Source organism: Corvus cornix, chromosome 2, assembly GCF_000738735.6.
Source record: "Corvus cornix cornix isolate S_Up_H32 chromosome 2, ASM73873v5, whole genome shotgun sequence".
In the NCBI taxonomy this organism is placed as follows: Eukaryota; Metazoa; Chordata; class Aves; order Passeriformes; family Corvidae; genus Corvus; species Corvus cornix.
The window spans coordinates 6,107,619-6,127,639 of record NC_046333.1 but is presented as its reverse complement, the minus strand read 5'-3'; the positions used below and the strand labels follow the sequence as shown (position 1 = coordinate 6,127,639).

Sequence of the window (20,021 nt, the reverse complement as noted above, 5' to 3'; positions counted from 1 at the left end):
TGGGGACCCACCACCGTGGGCACAGATTTCACATCCCCGTGTTCACAGTCATTCCTCATGGTTGAATAGACAGTTGCAAAAGATGCCAGCAGGGAGCCGTTTGTGAAATATTCTTTTGATACCCAGCCCTGAAGTTTTGGACCACTGTCGAGTGGGGCCATAAAAAGGTTCTTCTTCCACCCAAAACATGTTGGAAATTGGTCTCTGGCCTGTCAGTCACAGCATGCCCCAGCCCTCGCTGGCTCTTTGGCTTCAGCCCTTGCAGAGAGGCTTTATCGGCCTGGCTGCCAAAGTAGCCTTGAAGTGAAGCAATAATACAACAAGAATCCTGTTTATTCTGTGTTGCTTACTGGATTCAAGGCTTTAGTGGTCTGTTATTTAAGTGGGCAGCCTCTGCAACAGAATTGTTGGAAACCTTCTTCTGACACCAAGGTCTCCAACTGCAGCAACCTCCAGACCAGCGTGTCTGGGCAAGCCTTTTTGGCAGGAATTCTCCCCAGTAAGGAAAGAAACAGTGAAACTGTCTGGAAAAGGTGAAAAATGGTTTGTCTAACCAGATCTTGCTCCTGCTATTGACTGTGCTATATATATGCTTTCTGCATCCTCAAATGTGGTTTTCCTTCCTATTCTCCAAAATAGTTCTGAGAAAAGCTTCTTTGTTTTCCCAGGATATCAAAGAACAAAAATTTTATTCTTACTTCTTTTCACATAATCCCAAATATTCTGATATAATAGATGCCAAAGGAAAAGGAGCTGGAATTAAGAAGAGTCATCCTCTAGATGTAGGGGTAACCCAGACCAGAATCATGCTAGAGTTAGTCTCACCTTTTGAGGAGAAATTTGTGTGAAGAATCTGTAACCTTCCAGATATCTGTTGTTTCCCCAGAGGAAATAGAGAAAGAAGTGGTAGAGAGGATAAATGCAAATACAGACAGAATAATCCTGACTTGCACTGGAAAATCACCTGTTGAGTACGTGTTGTGGGAGATTTCCCTCCCCAAGAGGGAGCCTGACTGGTGACAGGAGCACTGAGCCGTGGTTCTGCTGTGTCACAGCTCTGCTGTCCTCCAGGAAAAGCTTTGCTGTCCCTAGGGCTTTGTTCTTCAGTGAATATAACAGGAGCTGCCATGACAACCTCTTGTAAATAAGAGTGGATTGAAAACAAAATAAATCTGAGGTGGCTTTGTGGCTGTAAAGTAAATCTAAAATGCTTGAGAGGTCATTTTTTCTAACGGGATGGCAGGAGTGATGTCTGGCTGTCAGATGGTGCAGAGCGTTGGAAGGACTGACTAAGGAGCACAAGCATGACAGGAAAGCCAATGAAACTACCAAAACAGCCTTTTCATACTCTTAATTCCAGGTTAGCAGCACTTTACAGGGGTGATCACAGACTGTGGTCTCCGCAGAAGTTGTCTGTCCAAGGTTACAATGCAGGACTGATGGATACAGGGCATGATGCTGTTAGTTTCTCAGCCAGGGCTCTGCAGACTGAAGAACTCTTCCTCCTACCAGGATGTCACTGTGTGCCTTTGATGGAAGTTTTAAATGTCTCTGCAGAACCATGTGGTTGTCCAGGGCAGTTATTCCAAGTGGAGTAAAGCAGAGCTGGAGAGCTGGAAAGCTGTCTAAGAACAGCTTCAGTCCCTGGTTACTGGCAGAGAAGCCTTCAGTGTGTATCTGTTGGCATCAGATCAGAGCAGTCAAATCTGTGACAAGGGCAAGGGTGGCACCATTGGTCTGTCAAGAGTTCTGTGGTGTTTTGCAACACTTTTGGAGCAGGTTTTGTTTGTTTGTTTGTTTGTTTGTTTTTTTAAGAGTTAATGTATCATCAACTGCATCATCACGTGTTTCTGGATGAAGAGGAACACAAGAAAGAAATTGATATATCTATCTTTATTCTGCAGAAATACTCATAAAGGGAAAAAAGACACCTAATATTTCCTTGCTTAACCAACAGATTGGAACTGAGAGAGCAGTATTTGTAGCCTGGTATTTGATATATGTATTTTGTTCCTTCTGTGAATGGATGCCTTCATGTATAGAATCCCATGAGAGATGAAGAAATTGTTAGGTAGCAGTTACAATTATAGACTTTTTCACAGGACTAGAAGTACAATTATTACCCACTTTGAAATGTTCAGCAGTGCTGTATTAACAAAGAAAGGTCTCATGCTGCCCAGAAAGCTCCAGCTCCAGTTATTTTGGCTTCCAAGTGGAGACTTGTTCTGGATGTAAAGGCAGATGAAGTCAATACCTCCATGATAGCTGAGAGTTACAAATCAAAATAGAGTTGTCATCTGGGTTTCCTGATACTTTTAGACTTCAGACTTTAATATATATATGGCTTTAAACTTAGAATTGTAACTGAGAAGTGAAATTTAGCTCCTAGAAAAATAGTTGTATCTACCTACCCCTCCTGGTTTTGAAGGTTTCTGCTCAAATAAGACATTTTGGTATCATTCGTGGCAGTTCTAGATTTTCTGAACAGCTTTTTCAACCCTGTTTAGTAGATACATGTCCCCTTCAACCCAGTTTCTTCCATCCAGTCCCCAGCCTTCCTAAACATGTGGTTTTCTCCCTGGAAGTTACACCAGGGAGTAATACAGGGGTGCTAATATGTAGAGCTCAAAAGAGGTTATTTTCTTGATTTATTCCATGAAAAATGACTTAGCTCACATCAGATTCCAGGTTCTGCACTACTGAAGATGGGTAGAGGAAAATGTTGGTAAATCCTTTGGCTAAATTAAAGTAAACCCAAGGGGATATGCTGTTGTGTAACTTTCCATTAGGGTCTTAAACATCTTCACAGAGATTCTTCTCTTCAGTCCTGCAGTAGCATATGAAGTCATAATAATAATAATGATGATAATCTGTTTATTGATGCCATTTATGGCTGAATAATTTTTATATGGAGTAATTTTAATCTTAACTGCAGTGCCTGGTCCAGCATCAGTCAAATCTTGGTAAGAGTGAAAACCTAAACCGAACAAGTTGCCTCTTCCTTTGGTTTTGAGATGTTTCCTTATGTTTTTATTTGCAAACAAAGGTGATGTGAAACACAGATGCCTGGGCAAGAGGGAGCTGCATAGTTGAGCCTTTGTAGATAGTTCCCATTGAATGTGTATAGACAGGGCTGGGAGCAGACAAATTTGTCAGGAATACATTTGTTTGGGGCCTAATGATTTGGGGCCAGCTTGGCCAAGCCTGGCTGCTGCTTTTTTTTTTTCCTTTTCAACTTGGCATGAATTACTCCCATGTGTTTCAGTTCCAGTAATTCAATATTTTGTTCCTTATTTTTGTTGTTCATTATGTAACCAGAATATTTTCAAACACTTGTAAGAATTATGCCCGAGTTATACACAATTTTTGAGCATATTTTGAATTTAGTATGATTACACAAAGCAATGTGATTAGACCTGTGGCTGTTCTGAATTCTGAAGACAATCAAGCCCTGCAGACTTCATGGATGGTGCTAATTTGTAATTAAGCTCTGTTTGATCACAAATTAGGTTTATGTGAAATTGCTATTTATTTATATTTTGAACTCTTTTAAATGGGTGCAGATGTGGTGGTTGAGAAGCACTGAATCATTGCATGGAAAGGGTGATGCCTCGCATCTGGGAGGTTTTGTGTTGGGGAGGTATTCCTGACATTTAGGACCCAAGACAGTCCTTCAGCACACAGCATTAGGCAACCTCATGCTTCTGGTCACAGAATTGCTCATTATGTACTTTTCTGATCAAACAGATGCTAAACTTGACACTAACATAATTTCCTTATGCATGTGGAAAGGAGTTCTAAAAACCCTGTGGCTGGAACATGAAGTATCATAAACAGAACAGACGGCAGGAGGTGGAATATAATTGCAGTTTGTTTTTGTTAGTTAAAAATGAACATGTGTGCTTTTCTTATGGTTTTATTGTCTTTCATCCTGCAGAATTGGGTGCTCCTCTCTCATTTGTGCAAGTGAATTGATTATTTCCTCCCTGAGCACCATGTCAGTTTTCTCTGTCTTTTTTCCAGAAGTTACATATTTCTCAGAATGTTGACATACTTTCATTCTGGCTGTGTTTATTGCCATAAATATTCTTTAAGATCATACATCCCACTAAAGGCAAGATAAGCATTTGCTGATCAAGTGGATGTGTTTATAATTTCCTACCAATTTTTCTGTGGGCTTTCGGTACCTCCCCTTGAAAGTTTTAACACAGGACTTCTGACTTTGGCTGTGCAGGTTGTTTTTGATGGTGATGTGGTGCAAGTGCTGCTGAGGGCTCCCTGTTCGCTTGTAACTTACATCTGACATTGTTTCATAGCCAAGGAGAATGATCAGAGTCCGTGTTATTGCTCCCAGCAATTGCCATGGGTAAAGCAATGGGCGCTCTGGAAATAGATCTCTGGGCTTCAGTCATGGGATGCTCTGAGGGAAGGAAAAAGGCATTAATAAAAGACATCAATTTTTCTTCTCTGTCCTTGCAGGATCTCAGCTCTTTTGCCATGCCATTCTTGGACGGTGATGTGGAGAGCACGGACAAAAATGCTTCTCGCAAGGTAGGATATATCCAAAGCTTCCCCTTCTTTGCAGTGCTTGAATCCCTTGGTGGTAAACACAGTTTGTTAGGCTTAAAAAAGCCTGGGTTTTCATCTTCCCTACCATACCATTAACCTGTTGAGAGTGGTGCACTAAAGTGAATCCAGTGGCTTTTGCAGACCTTACCGTGACGGTGCTTGTGCACTATAACCTGCAAAGGATGCAAGCTGCTGCTGGTACTGTTGTAAATGCAGATGTTGTGTGTAACACAGCTGTAAAAGAATGAGCTGATGTTGCATAGCAGTATTCTCAGGAATATTGTTAGCTTACAAGATCTGTGGTGGTGCTGCAGAAATAGTCACTGCCCAAAGGAGTACCTGTGGCTGTTGGTAGGTTTTCCTGGAATTGCCTCCTGATGGTTGCTCTCTGTCTGTGGAGGCTTTAACTGTTCACTGTCCTTGATCTCTCTGTCCTTGGCACTGGAAAAACGAACTGCCTTCATTTGCTGAAGCCATAGTGATAGAGCCTTCCCGTGAACAAAGTAGAAAGGTTCCTCCTTGATGTGAGATTAACTCAAGGTTATCCTTGGAGGCATTGATTTGTTCTTCTGATGCTATTAAATTAAGCCAATGTAGTCACAGAGTTGGCTTGCTTTAAAAAGGATTAGGGGAGCACATTCAATGGAAAACATTAGAGATGGTTATACCAATCTTCAAAGCAATAAAAATGGTGGGTGGGATCTGTCATCTTCAGGTCCTGGCCTCCTCATTTTCACAAAGCATTGAAGTGCAAGCTGGTCTGCTAAATGTAAGCCTCATACCAGCCACGTTCTGAGCTTGGCAAAGAGGGATTCTCCTCCAACCCATAGACAACCCCGAAAGCTACCAGTTTGACTTGTCACAGTATTTACAAAGCTGTGGACCTCCATGATCATTAAACCTGCTACAATCCATTTGGCAGAGAGTCTGCAGATTTAGTTAAAGGCAGGAAAAGCAATTAATATCTCTTTACTGAAGCTGATCTGCATCTACAACAATAATACCTTAGCTCTGTTGACAGCATGAGTTTCTGTTCCTTTGCACCTCACAACTAAGGACAGATGTTTTAAGAATTTCTGCAATCCATCAGCAATTGAATATGTTTATAGCATTGGCCTTGTTCTTTTCTGTATTGGATGTTTTAGACTGAGGTAGGAGTTGCTGATGCTGGAGAACCTTTGTAGATGCCAGGGAAGCTCAAACATACAGTGCTACCAAAAGGTGCTTGTTTGGAGGGTTTGAATAAAGTGAACAATGTGATGGTTTTGGAAAGGATAGTCATGCTGGAAGAAGGCAGGGGTTTCTGGCTAAAACTTGATTTTTTTATTTACCTGCTTGCCACAAAGAAAGGTGAGAAGAATACATGAATCTCAGTCACAAGGAAATAATGTGCCAAGGCTAATTGCACTGATGTGCAGAATTACGTGGTATCATTTAATGACTTCCACTCTACCATTCCTGAATCATGCTGTTTTCTTCTAACTGGTCTCAGGACTCTCTTTTCACAAAAGCACAGAACCATTTAGGTTGGAAAAGACCTCTGAGATTATTGAGTCCAACCTTTGACTCATCACCACCTGGCTTTTGAGGAGTTCATGTTTGAAGAGGAACTGGAAGAGCGTTTCAATAGTTGCTTCTTTTTTCGTAGCACTGGTAAATTCTGGGGCAAGTTCCACTTATGGAAGTGCAACTGACTTTGGAATAACCATGGAACTGGGGCTTAATATCTGCATTTTTAACTGACCTTCTTGACTGTGTAAGAGCCTGAGGTTTTTTCTACCATTATCCTTGGAGCTCTGTTCAACACATGCAACAAAATAGTAAGAAGGGAGCTGGCAGTGCCCCACTTCTGATAAAAAACCAGATCATCTTCTAAAACTCATTGCCACACATACCATCCTATATATTGTTTTCCTCAGTGTGAAGTATGGGATTTTTGCTGGTAGTGAATGATGAGTAGCAGCAGACTGCAGCAATTATTTAATTCTCACTAAAAGTTTGCCAGTCCCCACTGCTGATACATAAAAAAGTCCCCAAGCTACCCTTCCTTTTCAAGGAGGAGGGCTTTTCTTAGTTCCAGTTTGAAATCACCATATGATGTGTAAATTTTGTCTATTAAAAGTCAGTATTTCTCAGTAGTTTGGCTTTTTCCATTCACTTGTCATGTTGGAGACAGGCAATTCATCAGGGATGTCTCTCTTCCTGCACTTAACTCTTCTGTCGCCTGGGCTATAGATCAAGAGTAGTTCACAACCCATCTTTCCGATCTGCCTTTAATTTAATTCTCCTGTTCTTTTTGAAAGGCTTTTAGAAACTGTATTAACATTTTTCACAGAAACTCTCAGCAGTTTACCATGCAAGTGTCTCTCAATCACTATCCTGTGACAACAATCCTCATTACACAGCTAGGAAATTCAAGTCTCGAATTATTTGTTCAGGTTCACGTAGGAATTTTTTGGCAGCGGTGGTAAAGTGACACACATTTCCTGAATTTCAACCTTAATCACTTCTCATTAATATGTCTACTATTATAAATGATGTATTCTTCTCTCCTTAATGACTCATGGCAGGAAGAGGATAGGGATAGTTTTCACCCTCCTCCTTTGAAGATAGAGAATATAATACTGTGAAGGGTCTTGTGTAGAAGTGTTTGGCATGGTGTGATGGAGAAAGGTGCCTGTGACAGATATTTTTGCCCTTCTTACTGCCAGACAAATTGTCTTAACACTCACATGGGCGGCTTTGTCTAAAGCAACTGATATTGCTGACTGCCCCATGCTCAAAGGTGGAACTCTCCAGAAATGGCTTAAATTCTTCCTGCAGAGAGAACTTACAGGGTCATTAAAGAGAGAAATAAAAACAAGGACAACTGGGAGCTGAAAAGCAATCAGATTTACTGCATTTCCTCAGCCTGGGAAAAGACAGTGGAAGAGGGGCAGTTTGGAGACCTGGAAAATCACAAGTGATTTGGAGCATCATTCAGAAAATAATTCTGGTACAACAGGGCAGCAGTCAGGGATGAGTGGCCCTCTGCACCCAAATGCCTCTATCAATTTTAGAGGTCTTAACACCTTGAATGTTTATAGATCTTTCATCTAAAATGTAGGTTAAAGGATAAGGTGCGGAAATTACAGGAAACAGATAGCCATTGGTTTCAAATGAAAGCCCAGGGTTGTGAATGATCAAAAAGAAAAAAAAAAATGACACAGGAAACTTGTCCATGGGGAACCAGCTAGCAAATTATAGATGGAGGAGGGAGGAGGTGGGAGAAAAGACCTTTGAAGAATAATATTGATTAATTTATTTATGGAAATAACGGAATTGTCATAAAAATGTAGACAAAAGCTTGAAAAAGAAGTATGCATTAAAAATTCTTTTCTCTCTGTGGGAAAAAGCTGGTGAGATGTTTATATTAGATGACAAAGGTGGATCTGTCCTATTAATAGCCTAAGTGTCTTTAAAGCACAAGCTGTTAAAGTAAAATATTTTAAAATTAAATCCAAACAACTCTGATAAAACACTCTTGAATGAAGTGGCAGAGCTTTCTCTGCCAAGTGTTGATTGGGAATAAATCATGGAGCAGAGATGAAGATTCACAAGACTGCTAAAAAGGCAATTACTGTGTTAATACATGATGTTTGCAATTAGGATAATGTACAGGTTTGTCAAACATTAGTCCTGCGCAAAACAATGAAATAGCTGATGTTGGCTAGTTAATGATGCTGTTACAATAGACTCATTTGGATTGAAATTAATTGTAAATGGTCCTTTTTGAATAAATGTGGGGGTTTAAATGAGTTATAAATTTGGTTGAGAAATGTCATAGTGTGGGTGTCATATATATAGAGAAGTAGCACAAGTCATTTTGATTTAAGAAATTGGAATGAGACTGAACAAACATGGAGCCTAGTAAATGAATAAAAACCTGGCTGCTAAAATAAATGGAGACTACCAGTGGAAAACTTTGTTTATAGGCAGACAAAACATTCTGTTGCTATACTATATCATACCTTATCAGTGGCTTGAAAGATAGACAGACTCATTACTGGTACAATTTTTGGTTCATACAAAAATGAGAGGGGAGAGAGTGGTAAATTCTGAGCAAGAGACTCTGATGAAGAATGACATGACTCACTTAAAACACATTTTGCAAACAAACAGCCCATCTCAATTTTGCCAACTGGTGATCAGTTACCCCTAGGACCATCTAATGCAGACTTCTTGGGAAGTTTTTCACGAAGCCTGGGTTAGATTTTGAGAATAGCTATAGGTAATCAGCTGTTTGTGGATTCTGGATGTGACTCAGGTGAAAGGATTAGTTTGGGTTCTGGAGGTATAAATGAAGGAATAGAGTGAAAGTAGAGGTTTTGTTATGACTGCATTTGGCACTAACTCACTGTTCTGCTATCAGCAATGCAGGGAACTGTTGGTAAACTAGAATCAGACTATTGGAGAAGTAACTTCAATGTTGAAGGATTCTAAGGAGTGCTTTGTCCTGCTTCTGGTCCCAAAATAGTTTTCGTTTTGTCCAGTGACTCATGGGAATGGCACAAGCAACCCCAGAACAGGGAGGAGAAGAAAAAAAACCACCACATTTTCAGCCCCTCCTTCACTGGAAAATAAATCTCCTTTGGATTTATTTTTTTCAGAGTCTTTTAATTGTCCATTTTTTATGAGCAGTGAAGATGGGGAGCAAGTCCTGGGTAGTGCCACATAGGGCACATACTGGCATAGGGCACCTGCAGTGGATGCAGGGAGCCTCAGGGCAAGGGCGTGTCGGACAACCACTGCACTGTGATGTGCACGGCTTCTCCTCGTCCACTGCTTAAAAACAGATGTAGTTAGGGATTAGGAATTGGACAGGGAGCCAGCCCTGCTCTCCCCTTTCCTAATGCCTGCTTCTGTCGTTGAGCAGCCCTGCTCACTGCTGGAAACCTTCCCCTGACCACGTGTGCAGCAGTGCCGAATTCTCAGAGCCTGCCAGAGCAGCCAGCATCATCCTGTTGTATTTTAATCTGGGAAAGTGTCATTGTACTTTAGTTTTGGGAAGTGACATCTCTGACCCTGTAAAATACGATGTCATCTCAATTGGTACAGCTCATGCAGAACAAAAGGGACCTGTGGTTGTGAATGTGAACACTGGAAGAGCAAGTCCTTCATTACCTTTCAGTCTAATGAAGTCAGCTCTTGTGTCTCTGTGAGCTCTTTTATTCCAGCAGAATGAGAGAATCATCCAATTAACTTTATCAAAGGACTTTTTTGTTGGGATTCAGTGGAAGGGCAGGAAACAAGTGCAGACATCTATCTGATGTATTGTCTCTAATTGTGTTTACTGTCCCTGTCGAGGATGGTGGGAGGTAATTCCTTTTCTGTTACTTGCCTTTCAAAAAATTTTTAAGTGAAGAGGCAAAATAAAGGTCAAATAACTCACTGTTGTTAAAGCAAACAGAACTCCATAGTGCTCCATAAATGTTCTCACTATTGAGAGTTGGAGAAAAAGGGAACAGAGCTCAGGAGCATTTTATAACTTTCACTTAAATTCAGAAGTATTTTGAAAGGCTATTTAGATTCAGCCCATTTGTATTTGACAGATTATTTTTTCAGCCTGTTCTGAGAAATGAAACTGAATTTACCAGAAACTGAACCTAAGCCAGAGATTTTTCAGAGAGAGCATCCTCTGGGGAAGGCTGTGTGCTCAATCAAGGATCTGTTGCTGGAGCACCCTTGGCAGGAGAGTAGAGGGGATGGCTGTGAAGAGGTGCTGCAGCAGGGGCACAGGCAGTGCCTGGATTTCCAAAACAGTCTCTGCCTGTCCGTGGTCAGGGTCTTCTCAGCAGAGCTTGTTCATTTTTCTGGGCATGTAGCTTTGGCAGGACACTTCTCTTCCCTGCAGTTCAGTGCTCCTTAAGTTCTAGGTTGAGACCAGAAATTTCTTCTTAGAGAGGACTTTATCTGGCAAAAAAAGAGGGATCAGATTTCCAGTATAAAACAAAGGAACAAAAATAACAATGTTGGGAAAATTTCTGCCTGTGGCAGGGCTGAGATGGTGGTGTGAGGATGATGAGAGACCAGTTTGTGGGGAAATATGAATAGTTTGGTATCTTAGCCCATTGCACTGGGGATTATCATATGGTAGTGATTAAGTGTTGTGCACTTCAATATTTCTTGTGAAATAATGAAGAATTGCAAGCCAGGTAAGAAAACAGATGAAGGAAAAGATTGGTATTGAAAGGATGAGTGCTGGATAGAGGGACAGAACTGGTGGGGTTTCCCCAACAGTCCTGGGTCTTTGCCAGTAAAGCTGAGACAAAAAATAGAAGCACAGTAACCAAAGTTGTTGAAGGTGCAAAGAAAGGTGTTTTTTTAATCATAGGGAAGGATCTTACACAGGAAGACCCGGATGACCTTCAGGATGGATAATTCTTACCAGCACAAGATAAAAGGTTGTTCACTTGATGCATGTTAACCAGAGCAACAAATAAAAGAGGTCAGGGAGTGTTCTCTTCACCTGAAGATGAAGAGTTTGGCCACAATCCTGTTGAAGAGCCAAACTCTAGGCTAGGAGAAAGGAAGAAGAGATTAGGAAGAGAGAAAGATTCCATCATCCAGGTGAAATGACAGGGGCAGCTTTCATAATCTTATTCCTTTTAGTAAAATCTTCCAGAGCTGCTTGACTTGGGGCAAGTGCCCCACTAGCACTTTATATTTCACTCAAAAAATTGAATGCTAAGTTTGCTAAATGCCAAGCACTGTGAGACGTGTCTCATTCTGTTGCTTTGTTTTCAGCAGTGGATCGTTCTGGATGTATTTTAGAAACGTGCCTATGATTACTTAGTGTGTACAACAGGGCAAAGTCTCTCCATGGTCCCCAGCCAGGGATCCTTTTTGTGCTCCGAAGCAAGAAAGCTGATAGCAACTTAGAGCATTTTAGGAGATACTTACTCAGTGCTGTGCAAGGTGGCCAGTTCAGCCTTGAACAAGTGCAGTCAGTCACTACAACCAGTGCATCTGATGTAGCACAGGCTCTGCTCTGTTGCTTCACCTCCCTGGGGAGCAGATTGCTCTAGGCTGAGAGTAGGGTCACCAAGCTGCTAATTTAGACCAAAGCCAGCTCCACTGTTCGCTGCAGGCATAAGGTCAGGGGCTGACATTTCTCTCCAACATAAGCAGTTTTGAGGTCTAAGGAGTCCAGGGTTGGGCAGAAAGCTCAAAGATCCCATATATGCTCTGCACAAAGCCAACACAGGAAGTGTTTTGTTGTTGGTTGGTTGGGTTTTTTTAATTAGGTGAACAATCCTAGAGGAAGTTTTCAATTTGCTTGATTAGATTTTATTTGTGCATTTATTAGTATTGTACTTGTATTGTGAGTTTGGATTCCTTATCTCCAAGAGGCCAATTATCTGTTTGGGATAAAATGAGCCATATCACTGTGAGCGTTTTTGGTTTTTTTAGGTGTGTTTTATATTTCTGCCCGTTCTCACTTTACAGCTTCTCCTGGACCAAAACAAAGTGATTAACAGTGGTTACTAATGTGAGAAACCAGGGTGTAATACTTTTATTTTGCTACTACAGCTCAGCTGGGGGAATAGTTATTTTTCCAAGGCACATGTGGGAGTTTTCAGCCCACCTGCCTATCATAGCTTCAGGAAATGAGTCCAAAAAGCATGAAGAACAAGCTGATGAATGATCTAGCTGTGTAACCTGCCTCTAGCATCACTGCCAGAGTTGTCACACCGAGTCTGCATGGGATGATGGGGTTTATTCCACAGCAAAGATTCTTCTTCATTCCCAGCTGAAGCATGAAAATGAACATTGTCTTACGACTTTTGGATATGCTGTGATAACTTGCTGTTGATTTTACTTGCAGAAGCACCTAATAGTCTCTTTAAACTTGCAATACATTAGCCACAAATGATATTCTAAGCAAGCAATGCTGTTGTAATTCCCCAAGCAAAATCCAAGTGTTTACCCACCGTGATGGTGGGTGTAACCTGTGTGTAATTAACAGGCTGAGGAAGAATTCAATGTAGTAATTTCCTTTAATTTGGTAGTGTGCACATGTGTATTTAGCAGTGTGCCCCTGGTGCTCTGACAATTAATTAATTCATCTGCCTGGCACAATGGAGTGAAGGCAACTGGTTGTGATTGCAATAAATAAAAACACCCCACTGCTTCTGCTCAGAATTTGAGAACGATTTGCTTTTGTGCCTGACTTGCATGTACAAGGGAATGCTGACCTTTTTGACAAATTGTTGTTTGACACTTCACATCTCTAAAATTGCTTTAGTGTGTAAGGACACCATAGTCCTTTTGAAGTTACTCCTATAAGTGTGTCATTTTAACCAAACAAGCATGCAAAAAAGATAACGTGAAGCATTAAGGACAGTGCCAGAATGAGCTCCTTGGCTTTACAAATGTCATGGCTTGTCATTTTAGGAAAAATTATAATGAACTTATCATCCTGGAAACACACCTAAACTACAGTAGCAGCGGCAGATTTGTATTATTATTAAAATAAGCTAGAAAATGTTCTTACTCCTCACTTTCAGGCAGTAGATTTGGCAGCAGACCTGTTAAAATTGCAATGCAGAAGGAGGTGCCGTTGTGCTACTTGGTTGTTTCTTAAACTGTGTAATTGTGAAGAGAACAAGGCATAAATAGTCTCAGGTGATTTACAGATGATATTTTAGTAAAGTTAATGAGCTTTTATGAGAAAGCTATCACTTTGGAACTGTTTTACCCATGACAAAAGTGCCATTTGTTTATTAGTTTCCTGTAGTGTAGTTATTATTCCAGCTCTCCGTTGAGGCACTGTGCCCTATTATTCTTGATAAATACTCACTGGGAGACAGTCTGAGTACTGGAGGACTTAGAGTGGGAATAAAGGAGGTAAAGTCCTCATGGCAGAATAGATGTGTAATTCGGATTTTCAAGACTGCACACAGCATCCATGACAGAGCTGGGAGGCAAACCTGAGCCTCAGGCAACTGCATTAAGCATGAAACACTGCTTTTTTCTCCTCTTGTGGAGACTGTCCAGAGTCTGTTGTTGCTTCTGGTAGTTGCTATTGCTTCAGTTAGAATTGACTTATCTTTTTCAAAAACTTCCCCTTGAGGGCAACTGCTCCCCTAACTTATCTGTAAAAGGACACGTGTATGTTTGAGACATTTTTGCCCACACTGTCAAAAACAGGAATTCAGGTATAAAAAGTTGTTCTGTCTCTTGTCAGACATCTCTGTGCTGTGCAGAGGAACACAGAGCAGAATTCATCATCTATCTAACCAGGGCTGTGCTGGCACAGGTCTGTGCCCCTCCTAGTGACCCACGCTATTTGTGTCCATCTCCCAGACCAGGTGCCACTTGCCCTTTAGGTTAGAAACCTTCCCAAAAGGGAGACTGTAATCTCTGCAGGCCTTTCTGCAATTCCACACATCAGGACATGCTCCAGGTCTGTCCCACCCCAAGTGGAAAGAGGAGCTGGTCCAAAGTGCATTGCAGAAGACAGAAAGAACTACAAGAAGTGGGACCCTGCGTTATGGAGGGAGCAGCTGTTTGGCCATTATGCTGCTTGTACATATTTCTACAAGTGTTTTGGAGCTGTGAATAAACATTATTTTGAAAAGAGAGTTATTTGCATGGATTTTAAACTCAGCTGACCATTTTTAGCTGGGTTCATACACACAAGCCCTTCACCAACCCAAAGGAGAGCATGTGTGCCCATGAGGTTTCCTTTCATCTAAATAATCCTAATGCAAGATGCTGTTTCTCCCTAAAATGACTCCCATGGCAGCAATGCCCTTACCTAACTGGACTGACACACATCAGGAGGCATCTTCACAGGCAAGAGCTGCTGCCTGCTCTATCCCTCCTGGTTTGTGTTGAGTAATTGGGCAGAGAGGAGCAGGCATGCAGAGGGCTGTGGGCACATCCACCTTGGCCTTGGCTCAAGCATTCCCCAGTGACCTGAACCCCACTGCTGCCTTCTGCCAGGAACAGAGCCCTTCATTCATGAGAAATGCCCCCAGCTAAAACAGCAGCCTTATACCCACAGAAGTACTTTGTGCATCCAGAAGGAAATAAACTTAATGTATAGCCCAGGCACGTGCAAATCCCACAGACATTTTGGGTCAGCTTCTGTTAATTGTATGGGGGAAGAATTTGATCTCTGCTCCTTTTATTTGTTTGTTTTTCTGTGTTCTTTTCTCCCCCTCACTGGGTGAGCCCGCCCAGTGCAGAGCTGTGCTGTGCTGTGCACAGATATTTACACTGCTGGAAAGCCAGCAGAGGTCCCAAAAGGGATACAACTGTTAGAAAGGTCATATCCCAGCTCAGGTAATTAGCAGGAGCGTCGCCACGCTAAAATGGTTCCTCTATTTTTGGGATAGGAGGTGCAATCCCACAGTTGTGGCTGTGGCTGGCATCATGGAGACCTGTCAGGCACCTGGGGACTTGTGTGCTGTGCTGAGTCACATCATGGGATGGAGGTTTAAGTACTGTGGGTGGGTGCTTAAATTCGTGAGGAAGACTTTGGGGCACCGTGTTTCCTTAACCACGCCCATTCATCGCCTTAAATAAATTCATTGCCAGTCATCTTTCATTTGTCCAAGGAAGGAAGAGGTATGTGTAACAAATAAGAGCAGTAGAAAAATTCCTGCATTATATGTGTGATAATAAAATGTGTGCACACATGGAAATGGTTTTGTGCAATTCAGGGTGTCTTTAAGAGCAAGGGGGAGCACGAGGCCAGAGAGGTGACACACACACACACCTGCATGTCAGTGGAGGCAGGTGCTGGGGAAGGTGAGCTCTGGCTAATCCACCAACCCAACAAACAGGAGTTGCCTCTGTTGGGACAAGTTCAGAGATCCTGAGAGGCCTGAATTGAACTGAATTAATGGTGATTTTTCTTTTTTCTTCCTTCTTCTCTCCTCCTCAGGTGGATGAAAGCTACTCAGCTGGCAGTCCTTCAAAAGGCATTTTCTCAAAAGGTCTCCAGAACCGACCTTCCAGCCCCGTTTCTGCCCCTGTGAGATCCAAACACAGTCCTGGCTCACCCAAAACAGTGTTCCCCTTCCCCTACCAGGAGTCTCCCCCACGCTCCCCACGCCGAATGAGCTTCAGTGGGATCTTCAGGTCCTCCTCCAAAGAGTCTTCCCCCAATTCTAACCCGTCTACCTCTCCTGGGGGCATCAAGTTTTTCTCCAGATCAAGAAAAAGTAAGAAATTGCTCATGTTATTTCAGGAAGATACACGGTACCCCTGGGCTTGGCCCATTCTTTACCTGCGGTAGTGAAGTAAGTGCAGATGAGGCATGTGCTAACTGTTCGTTATCTCTTTCACTGACCATGTGTTGTGGGTTTCTGACTTGCTGGCTATTAGGTGTGACTTCTGCAGGGCTATGGACACCTCAGGGGCACCTACCAGGGCTGAGGATGGAAATCACACTCCTAAGCTTTGCTTAGAAATCCTTTGTCCATGTTAGTGGGAGTTTTCTGGGTGGTTTCTCCAAGGTTGGTTGGACATCAGTGCCAGGACATGAGAACAGCTGGAGACATTCTCGGGATGTGTGGTGGAGGTGGGCACTGACATGAGGTCACTCAGGAGTTACAGGTTCTGTAGACCCCAAAGGGAATTTCAGCTGTGTTTTTAAATTGGTATTTCTTTGTCCTGTTGTAGGAAGGGAAAGCATCCTTTACTGGACAGAAGTAAATTATATATGTTTCCAGTCAAATGAGCATTAAGGGGATATTTGAGCTCCTCTGCAAGAATATGAAAGGCATAGCAAACCTTCATGTTTCAGAGCAGTTACTTTGTACAGCTTTATACTGGGCACAGATTTTAGCTTTTCAGCATCCTGTGTGCTATTAACCACTGCTAGAACTCAGAAATGATCAGGATTGAGAACGTGCTTCAATTTTAAAGCTTTCTTACTGAACAGAGGTTCCCAGTGCTGGTCAACAAACCAAACCTGCTCTTCACAAGGGGTTAGTGACTGTGGGAAGGAAGCAGAGTTACAGGGGAAAGAAAGGAATAATATCTTACCACAGAGGGTGCTGGATTGTCAGACCAGAGTGAGTTTTCAGTCTGTGAACAGAAGAGATAATGTTAAATTGTTGGCAAATCTTCTGTGACGATGTAGGTACAGAATTGGTCATGCATATACTTGTGTTGGGCTGTGTGTTTCCTGCAAGGTATTGATAGTTTTCAGTGATTTTAAATAGTAGAGAGGGACCTTCTTATTTTTCTTCATGAGAATTTCTCTTAAAAACCTTGGCTTTGATCAGAACAAGTCATTTCATAGTGACTTGTGCACAAGAACACACCAATACAAACCAATATAGGATTTTTCTTTACCAGAAGTGCTGCTGAAGGTTAATTGAAATGGTATCTTTCCACTCCTTGCTTCTCTCTAAAGCACCATCAGGAGATTGAAAGTAGGAGTCTGTGCTTCTGAAGGACTTAGAGAAGGCTCTAAACATCTGTTCAAGGACATTTGTTCATCCCTGCTTGAAGTTCAAGTGTGCTTTTTACGCTCCCCTCTTGTTCAAACTTGACAATAATTAAAATCCATTTAAGCTCTTCTTGCTAGTCCACATAGGTTTAAATATTGCCCCTAAATATTGGCAGTATTCTGCTGATGGAGTACACAGAGAGGGGCTCTCTGCTGCATGAATAGCAGCAATTTAGACTGCAGAGCAAAGCCATCCTGGGACTTTGTGATCAACTTATCTAACCAGCCAGCACTATTTAAGTCCTAGCTAGGTACAACAGAATATTAAATAAAGGAATCTTCCAGGAGTCAGCAAAATCCTTTTGATAAGGTCACATCACTGCCTCAGGACCAGGCTTGGAATGGAGCCATGCTATATTTGAACTAACAGAAAATACCCATGACCCTGCTGCTCCGAGAGCCTTGCAGGAATTGCCCTGGGCTTGGGTGCTTGTGGTCTTTTGTTCCTAAGGCAGGCAAGACAGCCTCTTGGAAAGAATGTGCTGATTTTAATTGGTGTTTAAATTGATAACTCTTCTCTTTCCACAGCTTTTGGCAAAATAGAACATTTCTTACCATGCTTTCACAGCATTTAGCTCTCTTACAGAGGGTCTAATCTGTAAGGTATCCTAATCTGAAGGTATCCTTCACTACCATGTTAAAGTAGGTTTTATTCAGAACATGCTAAACGGGGCAGTAATGAACTGCACTCTTAGAGTCTACTATATTTTATTAACTTTTACAGGATTTTATTTAGCAAAACGCTTTCAAGACTTCTGGAAAAGTATGGGTTAGCATTTCTGCTGTATTGTTATTTTTTTACAAGCAATACTTCTGCATTCTGCTACTTTGCAAATAGAGTAACCCTATGTACTACAGAACAGTAAGTTAATTGGTTGTGTGCCACTGTAAGCAAAGTCTCTGTGGCTTGAACAGCATTTCCTGAGAGACAAGACTTCTTAGATGCTCCTTAGACCAGATACCTCAGACTTTTGCAGAGATGCTGTGCTGAAGAGCTCTGAGAAGAGCTAAGCCAGCACGTGGCTCCACATTTCTAAAGGTGCTTAAATGCTTCACTGCTCAAAATTGTCACAATTTATGTGATTAAAATTCCATTTTCTCAAACAGCTTGGGATACCTGTGTAAAAGTGAATGGAACTCAGGTTGCTTTACCAGTTCTGAAACTGTGAGTGCATTGAGATCAGCTGGACTTGCTGCGTTTGCCTGCCTTTACATCCCTGCTGGTGCTGGGTTAATTGCATTAAAATGAAAATTAACTCTGTGCTGGACTGCACTAGGAGGATCACCAACAGGTCAAGGGAAGTCATCCTCCCCCTCTGCTTGGTACCAATGAGACACATCAGCAGTGCTGGGTCCAGTTGTGGGCTCCCCAGTACGAGAGAGGTGGGGACATACTGGTCCAGCAAAGGGCCATTGCACTGCGGTTGCTGCACGTGGTGTAGGGGGAGGAAGAAAAAGGAAGAGAAGCCTTTGTGGTGTCTTCCTAATGGGGTTATGACAAGACAGTGCCAGGCCCTTCAGGGATGGCCAGGGAAAGTGCAAGGGTCAGTGAGGGAAACGCCAGGAATGTGTAGGAAAAATGTCCTTGGAGGGGCTGGTATGGCAGCAGGGGTCCAGAGGGGCTGTGAAATTGCTGCCCTTGCAGATTTTAATAAATTGACTGGACTAGGCTCTGAGCACCACAGTTTAAAGTTGCTCTGAGCAGGGATCAGACCAGAGATCTGCAGATGTCCCTCCCAGCTGTGGCTCTTCTGGGAAACTCTGCACTTGAGTCTTCCCTTTGGCTTTATAACAAATCTGTATTTTATCCAGGCAATCAGCAATTTAAAAAAAAAAAGCATCAAATAAAAGTTCACAGGGACCTGGAGTTTGTTTTTGTCCCCACTTTATCTGAAAGGAGTCTGTGCTGCACTCCTTTCCTGTCATCATGAGCAGTATGTGGGGGAAAGTAGATGCAGTCTTTGTTTTAAATAACATACCCCGTCTTCCCTCCACTTCCTACTCCCACACATTGTTCAAAACATAGACTAACCTGTTACTCTGCATATTCCCTGTTTTTCTTGGAAGCAACTTCTTCCTTGCTTGTTTTCATTTTAAAGACTATGTGTGGTATTCGCAGCTCTTGCTTTCCCATGTAGTTGCTCTTTTCCCAGCTATGTTATTTTGCCTTTTGAATATACACAGTTTAGGAAGGGCTGGGGTAGGACAGTGTTAAACCAGAAAGTGATTTGCAGATGTGAAACTTAAAATATTTTCCACTGCAGGCTGGGAGTTTAAAGGTTTTGCTCATCTTCAATATTTTATCACTGGTTTCGACAATATCCAAGAGCTCGTCTTTGTACCTTTTCTCTTTGGTTATCCCAGTTCAGTATCTGGTCATAACCCCACAGGTGTGATCTGACAAAAGATTTGCCTTGGAAGGCAAAAATACCTTCCCACAATATGTACTTGGCTGCCAGCCACTTCAGGTAGTTCTTAAGTACAGCTTTGAAGCAGTAAATGGCTGGTTGGGGCTTCACATTCAGCATCCCACCTTTGTAGCAAATCCACCTCAGCCCCCTCTGGAAGAGGCTCTGGAGTGACCTTTTTGGGCGAGGTGTGTGCTTGGCCACTGGTGCAGCCCCTTCAGTCTGAGAAGTTCCCTGCGGAAAAATCCAAGACAGCTCTTTGCATGCTGGGTTTCTGCACAAATGCTCTGAAATTTAATTATCAGATTTATTTAATTTTTCATTTATTTTTTGTCTGAGAATTTCTTTGCAACAGCACTGTTAGACTGACAGCTGAAAACTGAATATGGGTTGAGGGTGAATTAAGCCTGGCTTTGAGGTAGTGCAGAGGGCTTCTTAGTGCTGTTCCCCTGCACTGTGATGCTTGGTAGATGCATCCCCCCAGTGCTGCCCACCTTCAACCTCCCAGAGCCAGGTGCCTTCTGCAGGTGGAG

The 20,021-nt window shown here is 42.3% G+C and overlaps 1 protein-coding gene across 5 annotated transcripts in view; it reads left to right on the top strand.

Moving 5' to 3' along the window:
* PRKAG2 (protein kinase AMP-activated non-catalytic subunit gamma 2) overlaps positions 1–20,021 on the top strand; it is a 212,908-nt gene that overhangs the window by 62,149 nt on the left and 130,738 nt on the right. For 4 of the 5 annotated variants that reach the window (XM_039570812.1, XM_039570818.1, XM_039570826.1 and 1 more), the window contains 2 exons: positions 4,480–4,551; positions 15,506–15,785. In XM_039570812.1, coding sequence (XP_039426746.1) covers positions 4,480–4,551; positions 15,506–15,785 — 352 coding nt within the window. Of the gene's footprint in view, positions 1–4,479; positions 4,552–15,505; positions 15,786–15,817; positions 15,864–20,021 lie in introns of those variants that run through there. The other variant, XM_039570844.1, reaches the window with a different exon arrangement.